The following is a 23,514-nucleotide window of genomic DNA, read 5'->3' on the forward strand; positions in this document are numbered from 1 at the left end:
CCCATCATTGGTGTCAGTGGGAGTAATCGCGCCCCTTCATTGGTGTCCGTGGGAGTAATTGTGCCCCTTCATTGGTGACAGTGGGAGTAGTAGTGCCCCATCATTGGTGTCAGTGGGAGTAATCATGCCCCTTCATTGGTGTAAGTGGGAGGAGTTGTGCCCCTTCATTGGTGTAAGTGGGAGGAGTCGTGCCCCATCATTGGTGTCCGTGGGAGGAGTCGTGCCCCATCATTGGTGTCCGTGGGAGGAGTCGTGCCCCATCATTGGTGTCCGTGGGAGGAGTCGTGCCCCATCATTGGTGTCCGTGGGAGGGGTCGTGCCCCATCATTAGTGTCCGTGGGAGGGGTCGTGCCCCATCATGGGTGTTCGTGGGAGGGGTCGTGCCCCATCATGGGTGTTCGTGGGAGGGATCGTGCCCCATCATGGGTGTCCGTGGGAGGGGTCGTGCCCCATCATGGGTGTCCGTGGGAAAAACGGTGTCCCAAGGGCTGGATAGAGGCAAGCAAAGGGCTGCATCTTGCTCCTGGGCCACAGTTTGGAGACCACTGTCGTAGATGGTCATTCTATCATATTTCTCATTGCTGATCATTAACATTGAACCTGCTAGCATGCAATGTAAGAATGTGGCAAGGGTTGTACACCAAAGAAAGTATTCAAAGCATTGGCTGTGACTTTTCTTAGTGTGATGTTAGTCTAGGGCAGTGATGCAAACATCAGATCATGATGTTCCTGAACTTTACAAGAGTTGATAGAAAGAGTACATCCAAGTATTAGAGAGCATTAGCAGACAATAGAAGTAGCATGTCTTTGTGCTGACACCCCACCCACAAGAATGCTGTGGTTAGCTAGGTGTCTTTCTCTGCTAGTCACAGGAGAAGGATTTATTGTTTAATTGATGCTGCTCCTTGACCTCCAAAATTATAGAGCTGTACAGCCAAGGGGATATGTGATTGTAGACCCACACGCTGCCGTCACTCCTACATGTTGGGAGGAAGTTATGTACTCTTAGTTTGAAGAGCCACTAAACCTAGAGACCTGCTTATCCCTCAAAGGAATGCATGTAAAATATACCATATATTAAGAGATTTAATGTTTGTCTCTTTGAAACACAGCCTGTCTTTTGCTGGGTGAAAATTTTAGGCAAGGTGAGATGAAATGTGAGACGCCTACCCTTCCTTTTTGCTGGTGCATGCTGCACTTTTCTCCCGGGCACAGCCATAAGTGCATGTACTCTTTGTTCTCTTTTCTATATAAAGGCCTGTACCCATGGGCTGTTGGCTTGTGTCAATGCCATGAGCTCGACCTTGGTTTCAAGACACTTCTGAGATTATTCAGATTTCAATGACGGGTGTATTTAACGTGCCTCAAGCGGGTTTGCATTCTCATACACTTGAGTGGGAATGCAAAACCCGTGTGAACAAAAGCCCATCGACACAGGCCTTAAGGGAAATATTTGCTTGCCTTCTACTCCTCTGCCACTTATAGGCAGCTCAAATGTCTAGCTCTTGCTGAATTGGCCGAAATTCAAGTCATTGGTGGCCCTGCAAGGACCATCCAGCTTGTTAAAACCTAACTTAAAGTATAGGTAAACCCTCACCTTAAGAAACAACTCATTCCATTTGAAATAGAAATTAAATGCAAAACATTTGTGTATACATGTTAAAAAAAGTGGACAAAAACAGGTATTTACAATTTTTTTTATAAGTGATCACACACCCTCTGTTCTCAGCTGCATAAAGAGGTTGGGGGTGTAGAAACAGGAGGGTGAAGGTATGTCGGCACAAGTCTGATCATTGGTGGAGAGTTGGCTATGTTCTTGGCACCGCTAGAAAACGGACCACGCTGTACTGTCACGCCTAGTGCAATCCTTTTTTTTTTTTTTTAACAGGAAAGTAGAGGGAATGGCAGGAACACCAGGGATTTCACACAAAGGAAGCAATACAAAGAGAACAGGATATGTTTTCATACAAGTACACGGTACAACAGGCACATGTCAGGAATGTTGGGTTTACATGTTCTTTAAAAATCGATTGAGCTGGCTGAACATCAGATCAATGTATGGCCAGCTTTCACCTCAAGTCAATGGAGTCCTAAAACACACTGAGCTGTGTACTTCTATGTGGCTTCTCTGAGTGGAGCAGCACTGTCACATGGGTAAGTCACATGTCCCTTCATACCCAGAAGTACCAGGTATTTTCTAGAAGTGCTAGCCTCATATCCAGTGATAACCAAGATCACTGTCACTTCTATTGCTGTACAACACATTCCAGTGTCGGATCATCTCTCCCATCCTTGAATGAGTATTCTGATCTTTTGTTAATTGTTAAGCAGTCGGTCTTCTATCCTGTAATATGGATTCTGGTTGGTTGGACAGTGCCGTGTGGGGTGCGTCTGTTTTTACTGACAACGCTAGATCTGTTGTGCCGTCATACCTTGGGCTCTAGTCATCAGATGCAATTATATATTCTCGGTGCATATCATTTACTTCTCTAATTGAGCTGTAAACCAAGATGTGTCTGTACATATTTTATACTGGCATCCAGAGACAGTCTGTACTGCAGCGTAAGTTATCTATACGTGTGTCCTTGCATGCTCTTTCCCTGAAATAACTTGGTGTCTAACATTTCATACACCTGCAACGACGGCCATCACCCCCTGCACATCAGGTTATTTTTTCATTCTCGGTCTTTGCTGTCCTTTATTTCTTCTGTGGCCTATTTGTCCTTAGGTTGCCTACATACACAGATAGAGGTGATCACTGTCTGGGAGATTTTGCCATCTGTTCTTGGCTTTATTGATTTGTCCTGCACCTTGTATATCTGCTGCCTTAATGGGTGTCGGATCCCACTTTTTGCTGCTCCTATGTAGAATAACTGATTGTTTGATACTTCGTGGATCTTTAAGAAGGAATACCGGGCAGCATTCTAAAGTAGTTTTTAGGGGCTTTTCCCGTTGGCCATTTTTTTTCTAGGTTTGTGGTTTAATGTGAAGTTTCAGAGTACCATTATATACTCCATTGCAGGGGTCTCCAAACTTTGGCAGAATAGTGTCTCGTATCAGTGGAAGGAATAGTGAACCAAGGGCTGGCTTAAGGCAAGCAAAGGACCACATTCAGCTCCCAGGCCGCAGTTTGGAGACCACTGCTCTACTGGGATAAACTTGGGAACTTTAACAGAATGAAAGTCTAATGTAGTCTGTGCAAGTGAGGATTTGTACTGAAAATCAGGAATAAAAATTCTGAATCTTACTTTTTAAAGGAACCCTTTTGTGAAAGAAATATGAGAGCCACTGTGCTCTATTCTGAAAATGCTGGTTGCCTGGCTCTTAGGTTGGTCCTCTGGCTTCAGTGTTTTGCATCACAGAACAAATGTTCAGATCAGTGAGATCAAAGTCCGCTAAAAATCATAGGCCCTTATCTGCATACTGCAGTGACTCAATGTCAGAGTCAGACAGGCAGAAAGCGGTTTGAGAATGAGCGACCAGCAACTACAGTTTAAACTGAGTGATGGTGGTAACTATGCTGATGTTTTATAGGCACTCTCATGTAGTGGTGATATTTTGTTGGTTGTCCATAGCACTCTGTGAAATATACTTTATGATTTTGCTCTGCTCTTTCTCATGACTACTTGGACTCATTGGTCAGTATAGATTTTCACCAGCAGAGGTCCTCGTTCAGCAAGTTTTGTTTTATTCCTCTGTGGGCACAGCCATGACGGGCTCCCGGTGTGTGTAATGTGCTCCCCAAATGTTAAACCTGCTGCTGCTCACTTGTTTAAGACATCATCAATATTAACTGCAATGCTCACAGCAATGATAGCGCTAGCATCGAAGAGGTCTGAAATAATGGAGCAAATTGCTGGTTCTACGAGCTGTCAGCTGGTGTGATACCTTTCCAGGATTGCTCAATAATATAACACAAAGAGCCATGACATTGTGCAAAGAGTGGCAGCCAATCAGATTTCGGCTTATCAGTGAATAATGGTTGATTGGTTCCTGTGCTTGAGTGCCCTTTCTTACTTACTGTTCAGTTTTGAGTTGATGCTGCTTAACGTTCATTTTTTTTTTTTTCTTTTGGGCCTCTTCACACTTGTCTGTTTTCATGCAGAAAAACTCATGCATTTTGCTGCATTAAACAGCACGTCAAGTAGAAGTCCCATTGTTTTTAGGGGTCTGGTTCATATCTGTGTACTGCAGTTTAAGTGAAAGGGGGAGACTATACGGGTCCTTCCATACCTATATGTATAATGTAAAGCACACAGAACAGTGTGAATCCAGTCTTAAGAGTTTTTGAATCTTGGAATGCTATGGATGACCCTTTAGTAGTACCAGTATGGCCGAACCATCAGCCAGTGTCCTGCCTTTGAAGAATGACTTAATCCAGTAGCACAAGGGGCCATGGCAATGTGCAGAGAGCAGTTATCCATAGCAGCCAATCAGATATTGGTTGATCAATGAGCAATGATTGTTGATTGGTTGCTGTGCTTGAGTGCCTTTTTTACATTCTTATGTATTGAATTGATGCCTGTTAATTGTTTTTCTTGAATGTTTTTGGAATTGTATGGGTGACCCCGTTGTAGTGCCAGTATGGCCGATCACTGCACTTCCATTTGATTATAGACATTCTCATTATTGTGAGCTCTTTCCTCTGTATTCCTGTTGCTTTCCTGCTTTTGATTTGTACTAGGCTGACAAGTTTTTGGCTGTGTGCTAGTATGACTAAAGGGGGCCTATAGGGTGTATGACTAGATGAAATTACAGCAGACAATAGACAAGCAGGCTATACCATATTAGATTTTGAGACTTGAGGTCAGTGGGCTATACTGTATTGTATTTGGAGACTTGAGATCAGTGCACTATACCTTATTAGATTTTGAGACCTGAGGTCAGTGTACTATGCCATATTATAGTTGGAGACCTGAGGTCAGTGTACTATGCCATATTATAGTTGGAGACCTGAGGTCAGTGTACTATGCCATATTATAGTTGGAGACCTGAGGTCAGTGGGCTATACCATATTATATTTGGAGACCTGAGGTCAGTGTACTATGCCATATTATAGTTGGAGACCTGAGGTCAGTGGGCTATACCATATTATATTTGGAGACCTGAGGTCAGTGGGCTATACCATATTATAGTTGGAGACCTGAGGTCAGTGGGCTATACCATATTATATTTGGAGACCTGAGGTCAGTGTACTATGCCATATTATATTTGGAGACCTGAGGTCAGTGTACTATGCCATATTATAGTTGGAGACCTGAGGTCAGTGTACTATGCCATATTATAGTTGGAGACCTGAGGTCAGTGGGCTATACCATATTATAGTTGGAGACCTGAGGTCAGTGGGCTATACCATATTATATTTGGAGACCTGAGGTCAGCGGACTATACCATATTATATTTGGAGACCTGAGGTCAGCAGACTATGCCATATTATAGTTGGAGACCTGAGGTCAGTGGGCTATACCATATTATAGTTGGAGACTTGAGCTCAGTGGAACTATACCATATTATATTTAGAAACCTGAGGTCAGCAGACTTTACCATATTATATTTTTGAGGTTAATGGATGTAGTCCAGGACTGACTCTGGAACTATAGAATTCTGTCCTCCACTTAAAATGCCATTAGTGAGAGTGATATGACAAGATGGTTCCATTGTGTATTTGCAGGATCCCTGTAATCTGACACACCCACTCAAACACGTTTTACAGGGAGGAGGTCAGTACTCATTGTCTGTGTCTCCTGTTAGTGCTGCACACGGTCGCCCAGCCCCCTCCTTTCTTGTACATCTCTGGAGTATATGTTGAAGTTCTATAGAGTATTGTGTATTTCATAGGGCTGTTTAATGTGGACAACAGCTCCACTTTCACTTTCTTCAAGGATAGAAAACCCCTGAGTGCACTTGAGCTTGTCAAACCCTGTTCTCAGACTTGGGAACAACTATGAAAATGAGATGAAAGGAAAAAAGGTAGAGGTAGCATAACCTGACCAGTTAGCTGTTTTCTTTCATTTTCTGTTGGGCCTCTTTCACATGGTTGACCCTCTATGGAGCTGCAGATGTAAACATATATCCGTTTACACCCGACTGCCTCTGATCTGATCCTAGCCACTAAAAAAAACGGATGGGGTCCATTTACATCCGACTGCCCAGAGAGGATAGCAGGCTTTGTCGTTGTCCGCCCTTCATAAGCGGAACAGATATGGACCTGTCATCTGCCTGCTCAGCGGGGATCAGTAGACAGATCACCCACTGAGCAGACGGATCTGCTGGCAGATTCCGCCAGTGTGAAAGGGGCCTTACTGGAAAAGAAATAACTGCTCATTGGTGGTTGGTCAGTCTTACAGCTTTGGTGGCTTTCACATGTTTGTTTTCTGGGCTTGTCCTCACTTAAAGGGGAACTTCACCCCACTGTTTTTATTATTATTTTTTCAATCCCCTCCTAGTTGGTTTTTGTTTGGCTGTGCTAACATCTACATCCAGAGAATCCAGTGGTGTACTGTAATGATCAGCCACTCCACTGCTGTACGCTCAGGGGAGGTTGAGAAAGCCAGAAAGAGACAGCTGGCCCCTAATGGGTCCAAGCACATACACATTATTGGTTGATTGAGCCAAACCCTCCTGGTATATTATTATTATTATACAGGATTTATATAGCGCCAACAGTTTGCTCAGCGCTTTACAATCTAAAGGGAGACAATACAGCAACAATACAGATAGGGAGGGATAGGAGGGCCCTGCTCCTTGGAGCTTACAATCTAGGAAATTGTATATGTGGCAGGAGTATCACGGGAGGCTATTGGCATCTTGGGGAGGGGGGGTAGGTCATTCTTGTGCAGGCAAATCTGGGGGTTGCCATACATAAAAATAAAAGGTATTACATTTTTTTTTTGTTTATTAATGAAGTGGGGGTGAAATAATTCAGAAAGTAGGTGTTGGCAGTGAAATTCCCTTTTTAAACATTTCCTAAATAAAATAAAGTGCACATCAATTCCTGTGTTACATCTGCTATTTGATTGATATACATTGGTTTACGATGTTGATCTGAACAAGCATTGATTGAGCCGACAGACTTTTACAAAAATGAGACCTGAAAAGAGTGACGTCATTTTGAACTTCATGTCTGCACATTGACTGGTTTTATATGGTGTATTCGGTTTGGGTCGCTGAAGCGGCATACAGACCTTTGATCTCATTAAATGTACGCCTTTTACCCAGATACACATCAATCTGTAGCGATCAGGCTGCACGTCTTACGGGTGGCTGTGGATTTGAATGGATTGCAGTAGATTATAGGGAGCAGCGTTGTGTCACTCAGGGATGTGCAGCAGATTGGCCGCTGTGTCACAAAGGAGTACGTGCACAATAATGCACATCTGTGCTCCTGCAGTAAAGCCATTAGTCCTGGGGCTGGGGGAACATGCTGTGTGCAGAGGTTAAGCAGCCGCTGTGTACCTGTTCTGCGCTGTCTGGGGCTGGGAGCAGCTATGTGGCAGCCTGCACTGGTGGAGGGAAGGGGGCCGTGTACAGACACGTCAGTCTCTTTCTTGGAGGTACAAACCTTTTTTGCACGCCAGTTCTTTGCTGCTATTTTTTGCTGGTAAGCCGAGCCACTTCCTGAATTTGGCTGCTGACAGAGCTCGGCTCGGCTGGCCACCTCTTGAACATTGTGAGCTCCAGCCAGCGACAGAGGTTATTTTAAGTCCCTGCACAATGGCTGTCTCAGTTACCGAGCTAAAACCAGCGTGCTCCCCACATCAGCCACTTGTTAGCTGATGACAGCTTTCACTGTGATTGACAGCCTCTTCTCTCCCCTCCCCCACCCAAAATCCATAGCTCAGCAAATATTTGAACCTGCTCGAGTTAATCATGAAACTGAGATCTTTATCTCGGAGAGACGTGCAAGCCAGAGTCTCTCACACCCCCCCCCCCCCCCTGCTCCCTCCCCTCCTCTGAGTACTGTACTGAATTCGCCTTCACTTTTTAATCATTAACTGGATATGAAGGACTAGATTCCACTGCACTACCTCTGGCGACTGATTTCCCTGCAAAGTAACAGCTCAGGCAGTCCTGCCGAAATTTCACCTTTATGGAATTTAATCAACACTGACTTGAGGCTTTGTTCAGCACTGGAGAATTTTGACTTTTAGCACTTTTTTTTGGAAATACAGCACTGCGCAATTTGTACTGGAAATCTTTTTGGATTTATACTTAATCAGGACAATGCACGATATTCTAAGTAAGTCTGTTTTTTTGTTCTTTCATTAGAGTTGCTGTTAAATATCATCAGACCTGTGGCTGTCATGCTTGGATGGCTGATAACTATCTCGGGTCTGAACTGGTTTCTTTATTAAGTTATTTTAATTGTTTGTTTTTTTTAATAATGTAGTGCCTGCATATTCTATGGTGTTGTAGTAAGTGAACATGTACTCGAGTTGTAATGTTAGCTGTGTATTAATAACAGGAACTCTGCACAAAAGGAATTGCCATATACCAGCTGATTTGTTCAGATGGGGTTCAGCAACCAGCCCAGGCTAGGAGCCAGCAAGTTGCAGAGTGGTTTAAGAGAGTTAAATCCTACTGAACCTGCGTTGGCTGCATTGTGATGTGTTCTGTCTGTTCGGGGAAACTGGAAACATACCGGCCTCTGCCCTAGTGCAGGCTGCTACAGCCAGCTAGACAGGTCTGGTGTGCACACACACACTGACTCCCTACCGGCAGCTCTGCTTTGTCATGTTCTCAGTGCTACCATTTGTGCTGCAGGCAGATCCAGATTCTTCTATTATTCATTTTTATAGTGTATGTGTATACATTTTTGTTGTGTTCTTTGTCACCCAGTTTTTATATAAAAAAAGATTTACATCTACAAATAATTTTAGTGTGCAAAATTTGTACATTTCCTTTCTTTCTGTCTCCCCTTTTCAAGCAGAAAGCCCCTAATGCCAGGCCTTTGTGACAGCTGATCATGTTTGCATGTATTCAGTACATTTCTATAGTGGCTTATACAACATACTAGGCTTTTTTCAACCTTTTTAACACGGAGGGACCCTTGAAATAACTTCAGTCTCAGGGAATCTCTGATAATTAATATAGCTTATGGTACATTAGTGTGGTGGTCGATGAGAAGATTGCTCGTAAATTTATGGTCCATAGTAAAAGTCCCCTTCTTACAGATGGCTATGAAGATCATTGGCTTCAGTGGTTACTTATCTGAGAGGCAGAAACTGCTCATAGAAAAACTCTAGCAACCTATGTAGCAGCCTTTCTCAACCTTTTTATCCCAGAGGAACCCCAAAAATAATTTTTAGGTCGCAGGGAATCCTTACTGAAATCAAATCATTGAGTGGTCGAGGGGAGAAAATGTCCCTTACATTAGTGGTCAGTGGGAAGAATGCAACCCTTGCAGTGGAGGTCAGAATGCCCCCCTTAAAAACAGCTAAAAAGATAATTGGATCTTACTGCTGGGTTGGCCAAGTGGTATTGTCCCTAGAACTAGGTAGGTACTGTCAAATGGCAGGTCATGGAACCCTTAGCAACCTCTGTAGGAACCCCAGGGTTCTCCCAGACCCCTGATTGAGAATGTTCTCCAGAACCCTAAGAATCCAAGGAACCCCTGGCTGAGAATGTTCTCCAGAAACCCCAAGAATGCATGGAACCCCTGGCTGAGAATGTTCTCCAGAAACCCTAAGAATCCATGGAACCCCTGGCTGAGAATGTTCTCCAGAAACCCTAAGAATCAATGGAACCCCTGGCTGAGAATGTTCTCCAGAAACCCTAAGAATCAATGGAACCCCTGGCTGAGAATGTTCTCCAGAAACCCTAAGAATCAATGGAACCCCTGGCTGAGAATGTTCTCCAGAAACCCTAAGAATCAATGGAACCCCTGTCTGAGAATGTTCTCCAGAAACCCTAAGAATCCATGAAACCCCTGTCTGGGAATGTTCTCCAGAAACCCTAAGAATCCATGGAACCCCTGGCTGAGAGTGGCTGCTAAATAAGGGTTGACAAAGGGCATATTACAGGCAATGACAGTGTAGCTCAGGATGGTTCAGTTGTATGGATTGGTGGAGAATTCAGTAGCAAGCAGAACTTTAGAGCTGAATGTTGGGGCAGGGTTTCAATCCTTTGTTTCTGCAAGTTTTCCCACCCTGCCCTTGTGATTGAAATGAAATGTCTGAGCCAAACACAAGTCCTAAAACCACCCAGGGAATTTGAATTACTTGATAGCAAGGATGAATGTGATGTAAATGAGGCTTTGTATCCAAGAAGAGGTTAATCTCCTGCTACAAAGTGATGAGATTTTGCCTATAGAGTTTAGCATCTGCTGTAAATTGGGTTTATCTTTGAGGGTTTGACTTCCTTACCTGGCTGAGCAGTACAAAGATATCAGCAAGGTAACAGTGCCTTTCATATGGAGTTGGCGTGGGAATTTTTCAAGCTTTGTTTGACATGAGTTAGTCATTGCACCTTGAGGAAATGACACCACTTGTGTTGGAGATAATGCTTGAACAGTGGAGAGCAGAATATGGAAATCCATGTGTTTGTGTCAAGAATGCCTTGTTCCAGCTCGTCTGGTCAGCTGTCTGGCTATTTGCATGACATCATGTTAGTGGGACATTGCTGCATGTCGCTGTGCCTGCTCTTCACACAAGAGAGGAGGTTGTCAGTGGTACGTGCTGCAGCCGATCAGCTCAGCAGGCTGCCAGCAGTGGAATGTACCATTCTGCATGCTCATAAAAAAGGAATCGCATTGTGCCAGCTCCTCTGTCCAATGCAAGGAGCCCCATGAAAAGCCTTTTTATTACAGGCATTTTCTGGTCCCGTCCAATGTAAATCACATTCCTCCGGTGCTAATGTGAGCATAAGGTTGGTGTGGAAGACGGACGGAGACAAAGGAGTGGCCCTTCTTTTAGTACATTCGATTGGACGGCTCGGATGATGTAATAGGTTTCTGTGCAGCCCCTTAAAGGTTTTAAAATTAATTCCAAGACAGCATTTCAAAGGAGCTCTAGGCTGTATTACTTATCTGGACTATGTGCAACACTATGTGGCGTGTCGATGAAGGCAACCCGGATTATGACAAGTTAGACATACATTACGAGGCAGATCTGATTTTCTATATTGAGATGGATGCACCAGGTAACAATGCAACCTTTTTTCTGCACTGGAATAGCATGAGATTTACGTGGTGTATGATGCATGCATAAAGGGATTGCTTTTATAGTACTTTTTTCATTTGATCAACTGATGTATATCTTTTAAAAAAAAAAGTATGTATATATAATATAATGTACAGTGTAGCTCTTTTGTCCGTGCTTGTCATACATTTGGCAGTCTTTTGTTCAGCAGTAGCTCAATGATTTGGCACTGGATGGGATCTTCACCTTGCTCCTCTAGTGGGTTAATTGCATTGCATATTGTCTTTCATTGTTGCTACACTGGCACAGAGACAGCTTGCGTGATATTAAGGCAGATTAAAATGTCGTATTTTATACAGAGATTAGCATCAGACACATTTGGGTCACAGATTGTTGCTTTTAGCAGTTTGACGCGTTTTCAGGGATGAAACACATGCATTCATTTATCTGGTCTTCAAAGTACTTCTTTCTTCAGGCTGCATTTCGTCACCTCTTTTGCAAGTCAATGAAGGCTGACTCTGCCTAGCAACATAGTGCATTGTATAGGTCCTGATTCGCTAATTGGAGTTACTGTGCAGAGGTTTTTTTTTTTTTTATTTCTGAGAAATGTACTATTATTCAATATGTTCTAGATTTTGCAAATATTTTGTGACTTGCAGCTTTTAGAGAACAAAATTAATTTTGTGTATTTTCTCTTTCAGCACTGCCACCAAAACCTCCCAAGCCCAGTCCTGTAATAAACAACGGTACTAATCACAATATGTCTCTGCAAGATGCTGAATGGTACTGGGGCGATATTTCAAGGTATGCCATTGTTGATGTCATATTTGCTTGCAAATAATATCCATCCGTGCCCTGTTTTTTTTTTTTTTTTTTTTTTCTTTTTGGCGCCAGGCTACAAGCAGTACATACTTTACCCTTATGCACAGTATTGGGTCCTTGAGTTTGGCTAAAAGCCCAATTTACCTACAAGTCATGTTATTTTAGAATTTGTATCTAGCAACTGTTCCTGCACTCCAGATTCCACACAACACCCACTTATGATTCAAGTGTCAGACTACTTGACTGCAGCTCCAAATACTTTGAGATCAAATGAATAGTCAAAAATAGTTGTTTGAATGGAGCATATTAGCCGGCAAAAGGCGATATCCAGTTGCAGCATGTCTAGCCATGTTTGTGGGAGGTTTTTCTTTTCTTTTTTTTTTTTTTACTTGTGCACTTTGTCGTCTTGACTTACATATGATTCTATTCTATATTGTGAGCTCTGAAATTGTTTTAGTAATAAGTGTTCTCAGAAATATATGCACTGTAGTTATAGATTTATAAATTACTCTTTTGTTTTCTCCAGGGAGGAGGTTAATGAGAAGCTACGCGATACCACTGATGGTACCTTCTTGGTACGAGATGCATCTACAAAAATGCATGGCGACTACACGCTTACACTAAGGTGAGAAGGCAGGATCTGCATGTACTATCTCAGTCAGCTGTCCAAAGGTCATGTCTGTATTATTCAGGACTTCATTTTAACCCTAGGATGTTTTTGTTTTTTTTCAGGAAAGGGGGAAATAACAAACTTATCAAAATCTTTCACCGAGATGGAAAATATGGCTTTTCTGAACCATTTACGTTTAACTCGGTGGTTGAACTCATTACCCACTACCGAAACGAGTCTTTGGCCCAGTACAACCCAAAGCTGGATGTTAAGCTCCTGTATCCAGTATCCAGGCTACAACAGGTAGGGAACGCTTTCAAGCATTCCACTGATTCTGCTGTTCATGATTACTTTGTTTCAAAATGTTCCCCTCTGGAATAATTCATTAATGGCCTTGTGTGTTTGTTTTTTTGCAATAAGGATCAAGTAGTAAAAGAAGACAGTATAGAAGCTGTTGGAAAGAAGTTACATGAGTATAACTTGCAATTCCAAGAGAAAAATCAAGAGTATGATAGACTGTACGAGGACTACACCAGGACATCTCAGGTAACATGCGAAATAGTAATTATTGCCTTACTTGTCCCTTAAAGAGCTTCTAGGGAATTTGAAGGATTGGTAAATGCCTGCTGGCATAGAGAAAGAAGCCCCTGAAAACTCATGACTCCCTAGTGAGGCCTTAGCTCTCTGTGCCAGTTTACCATAATGCTTTTCTGATTCTTTCAGGAAATTCAAATGAAAAGAACAGCCATTGAAGCATTTAATGAAACCATTAAAATATTTGAAGAACAATGTCAAACGCAAGAGAAGTACAGCAAGGAGTACATAGACAAATTTCGACGTGAGGGGAATGATAAGGAAATTCAGAGGTATGCAAGCCACTGGTTTATTTTACTCTGGCGATAAAGACTGAATCTTAGAGTTTTGAATGGGCATTGTTGTTCCTATAAAGGATATTGAAAGATGCAAATGCAGGGACTTTGATTTACAAATGACCCCAACCTAGTCATGTATTGTGATTTTCTTTTGAAAAGAGAGTGAACTTCAAGTAGTTGAAGTTCAGGAACAAGCACCATGGATGCTGCATCACAAGTGCACAAAGATTCCTGCACCTCTAATAGATGGAAGTTCTTGTTAAAAAGAGTTGTTCTTTTCCAATGATACAAGTCCTAAAGATGCAGAACACTGTGTTCTCACTTGAAAAGGGGGCCTTTACAACCAGGACAAGTGTTTGCTAATCTGTAGAGTAATGTGGCACTTTGAAGGACTCTGAAATTTTGCTACCCCTTTATCTAGCTAAAAACAAAGACTTCACCTAAATTTACCCCAAACCCGCACGCTCCCCCCTGCAGCTTGCCTTTTACTTTATTCCTGTAACAAGAAATGGCTTTTATTAATTTCTGTCACATCATTGCCATGCTAGTGGAATTCTTGCTGGAGCAGCTGCTTGGAGCTCAGTTCTTCTCAATTGATGCAGACATGCCTCTAGAACGTCACTTCCCTTATAGCCTTTTCCATACACTGTGTGGACAGGCCCCTGTCAGTTAAGGGAGCAGCATTGCTTTGCTTGAAAAGAAATCACTGTAAACATGTGGAGAGGGCCAAGGAGTGACAGAGATAGGTGGGGTTCTGACAACACTGCTTGGGATTTCAGTGCACCAGAGACAGTGTGTTGTCAGCTCAAATATGAAGAAGCACAAATGATTTATAGCAGATCAACAAATACTTGCAGCATTTTAAAGGGGATAAACACATGGGGAATGTGCATGTATTTCAAAGATGTTCTGAAGTATTTTTTTGTTTCCTAGACCTACACATTAACCAGTTTCTTTTTCTCCCAGGATCTTGCACAATTATGAGAAGCTGAAGTCCCGAATCAGTGAAATCGTTGACAGTAAACGTAGACTTGAAGAAGACCTAAAGAAGCAGGCTGCAGAATACCGCGAGATTGACAAACGTATGAATAGCATTAAGCCCGATCTCATACAGTTGAGGAAGACCAGAGACCAGTACTTAATGTAAGGATCTTATATTCATTTCACTTCTTTTAAAGTATAGGATTCTTCCTGTGAAAGGAACATAGGTTCACCTAATTTTTTTTGTTCTTTGTTTCAGGTGGTTGACACAAAAAGGTGTTCGACAGAAGAAGCTAAACGAGTGGCTGGGCAACGAGAACACAGAAGAGTAAGTGACACTAAGACATTAGGTGTATAAATCCGCACTTTGCAAACTTAGCAGTATCTCATGACAAATTGAAATTCCTGGCTGTTGCATAAATGTCATGTCGTAGCTTATTTTAGACTTCAAGGTTATCAAATTGTGTGAATTTCATTTGACAGATCACTGTGCAGTGATAAATCTTACTGGCCTAATTGGGGCAGAAAGATTTAAAACTGAAACAGATTCTGTTTTAGTTTTTCGGTACAAGGCATCAGAATCAGAAAGTCAAATTGCAGCATTTTATTCCTTTTAGAACATCCCTAGAATGCATTTGAAAAACTTCTGACTGTCATTTGCATTAATGTTGATTTGTACATGAGGGAAAAGCAGTTCAAACTTAGACGAATAGGAAGAGCAGAAGTCAACCCAGGTGAACACTGCTCCACAAGATCCAAATCAAAATTCAAACAATGCAATCCAATTTAATCCAAACTGCTTTGAAAGTGCAAATCAGAAGCATGAAACAGTCATATACACAAGCCCTTAAATGTTTTGTAAACCTCAGACATGAAATATGAACAAAACCTGTCCCTCTATAGTGTGTGCTTGTCTCAATTAAGAGTATTAAGTGTCTTTTGTGTCTGCTGCTTCATTCCTCTGCTATCAGCATGAATCGCTTCTGACAAGTTTTCATGACACCAAGAGAAAAATGGTGACAGAAAAGGGAGCTCCAGCAGATTGACAGCCTCAGCTCTGTTCATGTGAGCTGTATGGAGGGGGGTGTGTCCTTTCCCTCCAATCATCTCTCAGAGCTCTCCTCACTGTAACTTCAGCCTTCTGCCCCCTATTCTCTGAACTCTCAGACAAACTTTAAAAATTCAGCACTTTGAATGGATGTAGAGGAGAGAAGACTGCAGATAGAGAGGTACAACTTATGTAGGAGGATTTGCTTCGACTCTGGCCAATCACTTCACCGGATCTATATGAAGGTTTACAGCTACTTTAAGCTGTCCAAGGAATGAGTTTAAATTCAAAGCAAGCTCTCTGGATCTTCATATTATTATGTGCTGCTAAAATCCTAAGTTCTTACTTGAATGGTAGTACTTCACAGAGCAGATTTATATAACTTTGGTTTAGGACCTCATATAATTCATAGATACAGAAAATCTAGAAAATATTTTTTTTTTTTTTTTTTAGTACTGCTTCATTTGGTTAATTTTTTTTATTTTCTCCATTCTAGTCAGTACTCCACGGTGGAAGATGAGGACTTGCCTCACCACGATGAAAGAACATGGAACGTAGGAAACATTAACAGAAGTCAAGCCGAGAATCTTTTACGCGGAAAGCGTGATGGTACATTCCTTGTGCGAGAGAGCAGCAAACAAGGGTGCTATGCCTGCTCTGTAGTGTACGTATATTTATCAGTTGTACCATACTTTGATGAATGGCTAACAAGTTTTATTTTTCAATAAAGCCAAGCAATAGAAAAGTGTTTAGATTTAAAGTTGAATGGAGTGTACTGTCTCCATAGGAAGTGGGTGAGACAGGAATTACCAACAGCATTAAAGAACCGCATCCAGATTCCTGGAAGTGTTTTATTGCCGTCTATCCAATCGAGAGCCTTTCAGTCACTTCCTATTCCTTTTGACCTCTATCAGCAGGATCTGAAGTACCCTAGGTTCACACCTAAGCATTTTCTGCAGCATTTTGCGTTTTGCAGAAGCGCAGTACAGTCCATTTAATATGATTGCCAATGGGACAGGTTCACATCTCAGCATTTTCACCCGGTGCATTTTTTTTGGAAAGGGTCAGGGACCTTTTTTAATGCAAAACGGTGCATTTTTGGTTCTGTAGACTTGGGAACGCTGCAGAAAAGCATGTAGTGCTTTTTGCTGCGTTTTTGCAGTTAAAATTTGCCTAGCAACAAGAAAAAAAAGTGAAAATAACAACAAAAAACGCATAACAAACGTGGCTGAAAAGCAACCTGCATAGGTGTGAATGTAGACTAATGGGATATCTTGGTGGGGACACAGACAGTTGTAAAGATCTGACAGTGAATCTAAGCCTGCCCCTACTCTGTCCAGATGCACAACAGTATGGCTAGAGTTGAGCTTTAAAAACATAAGAAAGGAAAAGGACATTTACCCCTGGTTCAAATATATGCGGTCGTGTGGACTGCATTTTGTGTGGGCACGAGAGCCTATTCATTTGTGCAGGCTTTTTGATGTCATCAATAACAGGGCAGGGCCAATAGTCCTGCATGGTACATAAGGTCACAGAGGGACCACCCACAAGCAAAAGCATCAGAAAGAAGAGTTGAGTGCCAGCTTTTGGGAAGAGGTTGTAAGTGTTGTTTCCTGGTAGCCAATGCATAAGTGAACATTTACCCCTGGTTCAAACATATGCGGGCCGTGTTTTGTGCGGGCACGAGAGCCCATTCATTTGAATGGACTCCCATGCCCCGTGACACGCAGGGATGAAGTCCCCGCACTTCTTCTGAAAACGCAGCCTGCACGGGAACCTCCGTTCCCAGTACGGTTGCCTTTTTCCAGTGCGGGCGGCATGCCATTAGAACTAATGGCACCTGCCCGTGGGTCCGCATTCCTCTGTGCGGGTGGTGCACGGATTTTAGTGCGGATCCGCAGCCGCACCACCAGCACAGATGTAAACATAGCCTTAGGGTTTGGTTTACTAAAACTGGAGTGTTCAAAATCTGGTAGAGCTGTGCCATGGCAGCCAATCAGCTTTTAACTTCAACTCCTTCAGTTGAGCTTTGATAATAAAAGATGAAAGCAGATTTTTTTTTTGTGCAGATCTGCACCAGATTTAGCACTCTCCTGCTTTAGTAAATCAACCCCTTAGTTTTTAACTTGAAAGATGTAGTTAGAAGTGGGACCCAATAAATACATTTCTCTTTCAGTTTAGGTCAATCATGCTGTGTGTTTCCTTAAATTACTATAGTACAAAGGTTGTTTATAGATCTTTTTTTATTCCTTTGCAGAGCGGATGGGGAGGTCAAGCACTGTGTCATAAACAAGACCCTTACTGGCTATGGATTTGCAGAACCATACAACTTGTATAATTCTTTGAAAGAACTGGTGCTACATTACCAACATACGTCACTTGTACAGCACAATGACTCTCTGAACGTCACACTAGCATATCCAGTATATGCACAGCAAAGGCGATGAACACCCAACAAACTCTCCTTCATCGACTAAGCTGATGCCGGTTTCGGCAAAGGGATAAAATAAAATCCTAAAGCTCCCTCGTCCGCCTACTTCACAAGATTGAGCTGCAGTATCAAAGCTACCTTCAGATGAGAAAAGAGCTTTCTTTCGCCATGGAAGCAGGAGATGAGTGTTAAGCTGTGAATGTATGTTTCTAAGCTATTGTGCTTGCTTTGAAAGAACCCAAGAAGCACAGCAACAGAAAGATATGGTATTACAAGCCTATCTCCCGGGCCTGCAGGTTCCTCGAGGCCTTCACCATGGTGCTTGTTTACATTCTTTTGAAGCTTTACCAGCTTGAATGTTGGTCACCGCAGATCCAAGAAGCCAAGGTGTCTTTTTGTTAGTAGAGTACTGATTTCTTTTTTTTTGGGGGGGGAGGGGAGGGTGGGGGACACAAAACGTTCCATTGCAGCCTTTGGAGGACTTGTGGCCTAGCGCTCAGCTGATCTACCCACACAGCCTTGCAGATTGTTTCATTTTCCTAAACGAAAACAAAAATATGTAGCAGAACGAACGGCACTTTCATCGTTTCTAAAGAGAAATCTGCATAAAGGACACTGGTTCACAATTCAGCCACACCAAGTGTATGCAGCAAAGTGCCAGGAAGTGTTTTATTGAGACTAGTCTTGAATCAAATGAACCTATTTAACATGGATGGTGACAAGATGGAATCAGACTATAAACAGTATATATATAAATATATATATATATATGTACATAGCAACTGGGGAATAGCTATCAAAATGGAACCTACCAATACCAAACTGTCTACTTTTTATTTTGCTGACTGCTAAATCCTTAATGCTATGCAACATCCATTTTTCTTTAAGCTGTTATTTTTTGTTGTTGTTTTATACGTATCAATAACATACCGTTCTATTTGTGAAATGTTACCTTTTTTGTTATAGTTTTGTTGTGTTTTTTTTTTTTTTTGTTTAAGAATTGTGCAGTATGTTGTGGGAGAGAGGAGAGTGGTCGAAGTGGAGAGAATCAAGGAACTTTAAACAAGAGCTATTTTACCATACAATGTATAGAGAACTTGGTTTAAGCCCAAGATTAAAGAAGAAAAAAAAAAAGATTGAGAGTTCATTACAAATATTTGATTTAATGCATTGTTGGGCAGTGCCTAATGAGCTTCAAAGCTGCTTTCTTGATAAAGAAGAAAAAAAATAAACCTTTAAGATATATAAATATATAACAAAGAATCAGAGTTTGACAGTGTTGTATAATGGTTTTGTTTCGATTAATGGTACTTTTTTTTTTTTTTTAAATTTCTTTTGGTAATGTGCTTAGGGCATTCTCGTCCTCTGTCCTTACTGCTTCTAACTGGGTAGAAAGCACGCACAAAAAAAACTTTCTGCCTTTTTCCCATTCATTCAGCAAGATGAGACCCATCATTTCAATGTGTAGCATGCTATTCCTGCCATAAGATGATGTCACTGCAATGGTTTTAAAAGAAACTTAACGTGTTTGGAAAAGGAAAGGGGCAATTTGGGACGGCATGGCTATAGAGTTGGTTTTGTTTATTCAGTGCCCCGATAAATTGTCTTTTTTTTCTGAATCAGAATTTCTGACCTCCAGTTTTGGTTTCCAAAGATTTTAATGGAATGACTTCCAGATGAGTGTGACATACTGTAGGATACAAAGTGTCGTTGGCTGTACCATATCATTTTACCGTTTTTAGCACTTTTAACCCTGCTGTGACACAGGTCAATTTTTTTTTTTTTTTTAATCTTTGTTCTGATTGGTGGCTGTTTCAAGCAGTGGTACACTCTGCTCAAGTTTTGTATTCTATAGTATTTGCAACTGCCTGCCTTGTATTTACTGACACAATATAATTTTTTTTTTGGCTATTTGATTACCGTACCTTAGCCACTGTACATTGCTTTACACGTAAGACCGGGGTGAATAGTACTCCACAATGATATTCAGTTATTGTGCATTGTCGGTGCTCTAGGACTCACAAATAGCTCGCAAACTTTCGAGGCCTGGACACAAACGTATTTATACAAACTACATGGCGTATTCTAAAAAAAAAAAAAAAAAACTTTTTACTCTGGGGTCTGAGCATTCTCAGACTTTTTTTTTTTTTTTTTTAATTCCTACTCTTGTAACACCTATTTTTGCTTCCGCAGTCTGTAAATCAGTTGCGTGTTAATGCCATCGTGTTAAACTTTAAAACCTCTAATACTTTATTTTTTCATTTCTTCAGAAATGTTAAGTGCTGGAATCATATGGCCTGGTTATTGTATGCGTGAATAGTAACCCTGTATCGTTTCGCAACGATAAAGGCAGATGTTTGGTACTTTGATAATCATAGACATTTTTGATAATTTAAGGTTTTAAGACAATTATTTTTCATATGCAGTTCTCCGTAAGACTCTGGGAAAAGCATACTTGATTTTTTTCCCAATTTAAGCCATATTTTTCCCCTTTTTGGTATAGTTTATTTTAATCTCTCATACCGGTAATAGTACATGAATAGCTGAAAGGAAGTTATTTAAATTTATAGAAGATCCAAGCTTATGAAATGCACTGTTCATTCTATTTTAAGGTACACCATGCTGATTTCTGAAGCACAACACTATACTCAATCGTTTCAGCAGAGACTTTTTCAATGACGTGTATAATGTGTTTGCTAAGGGTAGGGAGATCAATTGGCGGAGAGCAATTTTAAAGGGCTACTAAAAGTAAAATACCAGTTGGGACGCTGTAATAAGACATCTTACATTCAGAAGCAGATTATCAGATTTACAGAATGTCACAGATCATTAACCTCTTAATGTGTTTGAAGCTATTGCTGTCTGTTATTAGCTAACTACTGCCTAGAAGAGGCTGAATACAGTGTCTTTTAGTGGTTTTACAGACAGTTTAACTGTATTTATGAATGTAAAACAAAAACTTTTTTATAAAACAACTTGTGTTTTTACATTTAGTAGTCCTTTTAATCTATGAAATCATTGTGAATATGCATGAGTAGTTTTCAGCAATCTAGCCATAAGCTGGGCTACGTGCCCCTTGGTGCTCAACAAGTATCAGATGTTCAAGTTTTAAGCAATTTCTGGAGTGCCAAAGCTCACTGATTTTTTTTGTTTTGTTTTGTTTTTTTCTTATTGTAAATAACTCTTAAAGCTATGTACCTAAAATGTACGGTAAGCTATATGAAGAGTCAAGTTGGGTTGGAACAGAAGATATCTAAATTGTACCATTACAAATGGCAAAACTTTTGTCTTTATTTCATATGCAAAGAGCATGGAAGTCAAAGCAAGCAATCTGATTTCAAGGTTTTGGGTTTTTTTTTTTAGAGCAGTGGAAGTGGATTTTTGATTTGATATGGGTATTGCACACTGCTTGTTCCCTTACGTGCTTACCTAAGAGATTTGGCTTCTTCAGTTTTTGTAATGGTAAAAAATTGGCAAAAATAGATTGTTCCTTTTAAACGGTACAGTATACGGATTGCCATATGTGGTGCTAGCAGGCCTTTTGTATGTAAAGATGACTCTTTAGATAATGTGGCCTGTTTCATGTATGCACTTGCTGTCATATGATGCACCTTTGCTTCATGACATAGTGACTTTATTGTATCCTGGTGAACAGATAGGTTCGCTATCTTCATGTTGTATAAGAAAAGTATAGTTTGAAAGCTTTCCTCACACCACTGCAGTTTTTTCTTGTTTCAGCTAAGTTGTCTCGTGAAAAAAATGCAAGTCCATCTTTAGACAGACTTCTCCCAGGTGTGTGTGTAGGTGCGTGGGTGTAGGTGTGTGTGTGTGCAGGTGTGTGTGGTGGAGGGTCTAGCTGACAGTTAATCAGAGAGCAGAAATAATTGATGGATCAAATACAATCTTATGGTTTAAATCGACGGCTTGCACCTGTTTCCAGAGATAACTTGGCTCGGAGCATGTTGCGTGGAGTGATTTTTGTATACTACCACAGATATCTTCAGTTCCAACTCATGTCTAAAATGTTTACATGTATATTTGTGAATGTTTCTAGAAGATCTCTCATATAAAGGCACCTCTGTATTACACAGTGAGCTGGACTTGACATCTCTATTAATTCAAATCTGGGCAACTGTCTGTCACCTGTAGGCCCGGGTACTCATGGTATTTTGTGTTGGTCACATCTTTTTGTGTGGTGTTCAGGTTCTCTTTGGAACTGAGCTGATTTTGTGCTCATTTCCTGGCAGAAGCAAAACATGCCAAATTTTATATCAACAGCTGAATGCGTCACTCTTTATGAATTGCTATGTCAATAAATTCATTATTACATGTCATCGTTCGACTGCATTAGCTGCCCAATGTGCTGCTATTAATTTTTTTTTTTTATTATTCCTATTTCAAACAGAAATTCTGTTCAATGTTTATACAACATTAAAGAAAATTAACTTTGTTAAACACCATTAATACTTTGGTCTTTTGTTTGGGGGAGGAAAGGATGGTTAGTAGTAATTTGCCTTTACAAGGCAATTTAATAAAGTTGTGCCTCTGAAACTTTGAGCTATAGCTTTGATAAAGCTCTGTGTCTCGTTTTAAGTTGCTTTAAAACATTGTATTAGACCTTCAAACAAAATAAAGATTGTTTTGAAAACTATGGCATCGTCTGTCCGTTATTTTGTAATGGCAGGTATGTCCTCTTTCAGGGTCCCTGCACAGAGCACCGATGTATGAACGCCAGATCTTGGGCAGAAAGTTCCTGTCCAAAGAAACACGAATATGGTCCTTATAGTGTGCATGGGAGCTTATAACTCCCCCCTTGCAAAATAATATAGGGAAGGTGTGATTTACACGCGTATTTGTGCATAAACGTGAAATATTGACCAATAATGCGCGTGTGTGTATATATATATATCAGGGTAATGGGCAGAAATGTCAACAGAAACTGGCCTATGAGCTTTGGAAAGTAAGTTTTGTAGCATGCTGATTCAAAGTCATGTGTCCTAAAGTCAGTGGCTTAGGTCATGTGACACACAGCAACTCTGAACACTGGGTGGTGATGTCTCACTGTGACCACTGCTGTGGTGACATGATCCAGAATTGGCATACTGTGTTATCTAGTTTTCATTTGATTGGGGTAACTTTGTTAAAATATAACTAAACCCAAGAAGCAAATTCTATTGTATTGTATTATAGTTTCCCGGTCCCTAGATGTGGTGGCTCCATTTGTTTTCAGGCTGAATACATTTTCAACAAGTACAGAAACATACCTGTTAATCCTGATAGCTGGGAAAGAGGTGTTTTCAGTTCAGTATACAGGAAAATACAAGGATATTGGATTTCTATTAACTTTATACTGCAAGGGGGGTGAGGTCTTTTGTAATCTAAATAGGGAAAGCAGTCTAGAGTGACAACACCACGCCATAGAGACAGTACAGTAAGTAATCGTTGTCACCATAGGACAAAGTGTGTTATTGGCAGACATAACATTTTCTTTTTTTCATTTTATATATTTATTGTAATATACCCTATATCACATGCGGCAAACACAAGGAACATGGAAGAACTCTGTTCCTCCAGCTCTCGCTCCCTTCTCACCACTGTCACTTGTAAAGACA

At 41.1% G+C, this 23,514-nt stretch overlaps 1 protein-coding gene across 5 annotated transcripts in view; it reads left to right on the forward strand.

Moving 5' to 3' along the window:
* The window catches only part of PIK3R1 (phosphoinositide-3-kinase regulatory subunit 1), a 95,251-nt gene extending 72,698 nt beyond the window's left edge, over window positions 1–22,553 (forward strand). For 3 of the 5 annotated variants that reach the window (XM_089653482.1, XM_089653483.1, XM_089653484.1), the window contains exons 7-15: window positions 11,840–11,942; window positions 12,487–12,585; window positions 12,693–12,873; window positions 12,991–13,116; window positions 13,294–13,436; window positions 14,409–14,585; window positions 14,683–14,751; window positions 15,968–16,135; window positions 17,729–22,553. In XM_089653482.1, the coding sequence (XP_089509608.1) occupies window positions 11,840–11,942; window positions 12,487–12,585; window positions 12,693–12,873; window positions 12,991–13,116; window positions 13,294–13,436; window positions 14,409–14,585; window positions 14,683–14,751; window positions 15,968–16,135; window positions 17,729–17,918 (1,256 nt within the window). In that variant the 3' untranslated portion in view covers window positions 17,919–22,553. Of the gene's footprint in view, window positions 1–7,995; window positions 8,240–10,987; window positions 11,140–11,839; window positions 11,943–12,486; window positions 12,586–12,692; window positions 12,874–12,990; window positions 13,117–13,293; window positions 13,437–14,408; window positions 14,586–14,682; window positions 14,752–15,967; window positions 16,136–17,728 lie in introns of those variants that run through there. The other 2 variants (XM_089653486.1, XM_089653485.1) reach the window with 2 other exon arrangements.
* Window positions 22,554–23,514: the final 961 nt, after the last annotated feature.

Source organism: Staurois parvus, unplaced genomic scaffold (genome assembly GCF_062004578.1).
Source record: "Staurois parvus isolate SC_StPar_1 unplaced genomic scaffold, SC_StPar_1.0 ptg000714l, whole genome shotgun sequence".
NCBI lineage: Eukaryota > Metazoa > Chordata > Amphibia > Anura > Ranidae > Staurois > Staurois parvus.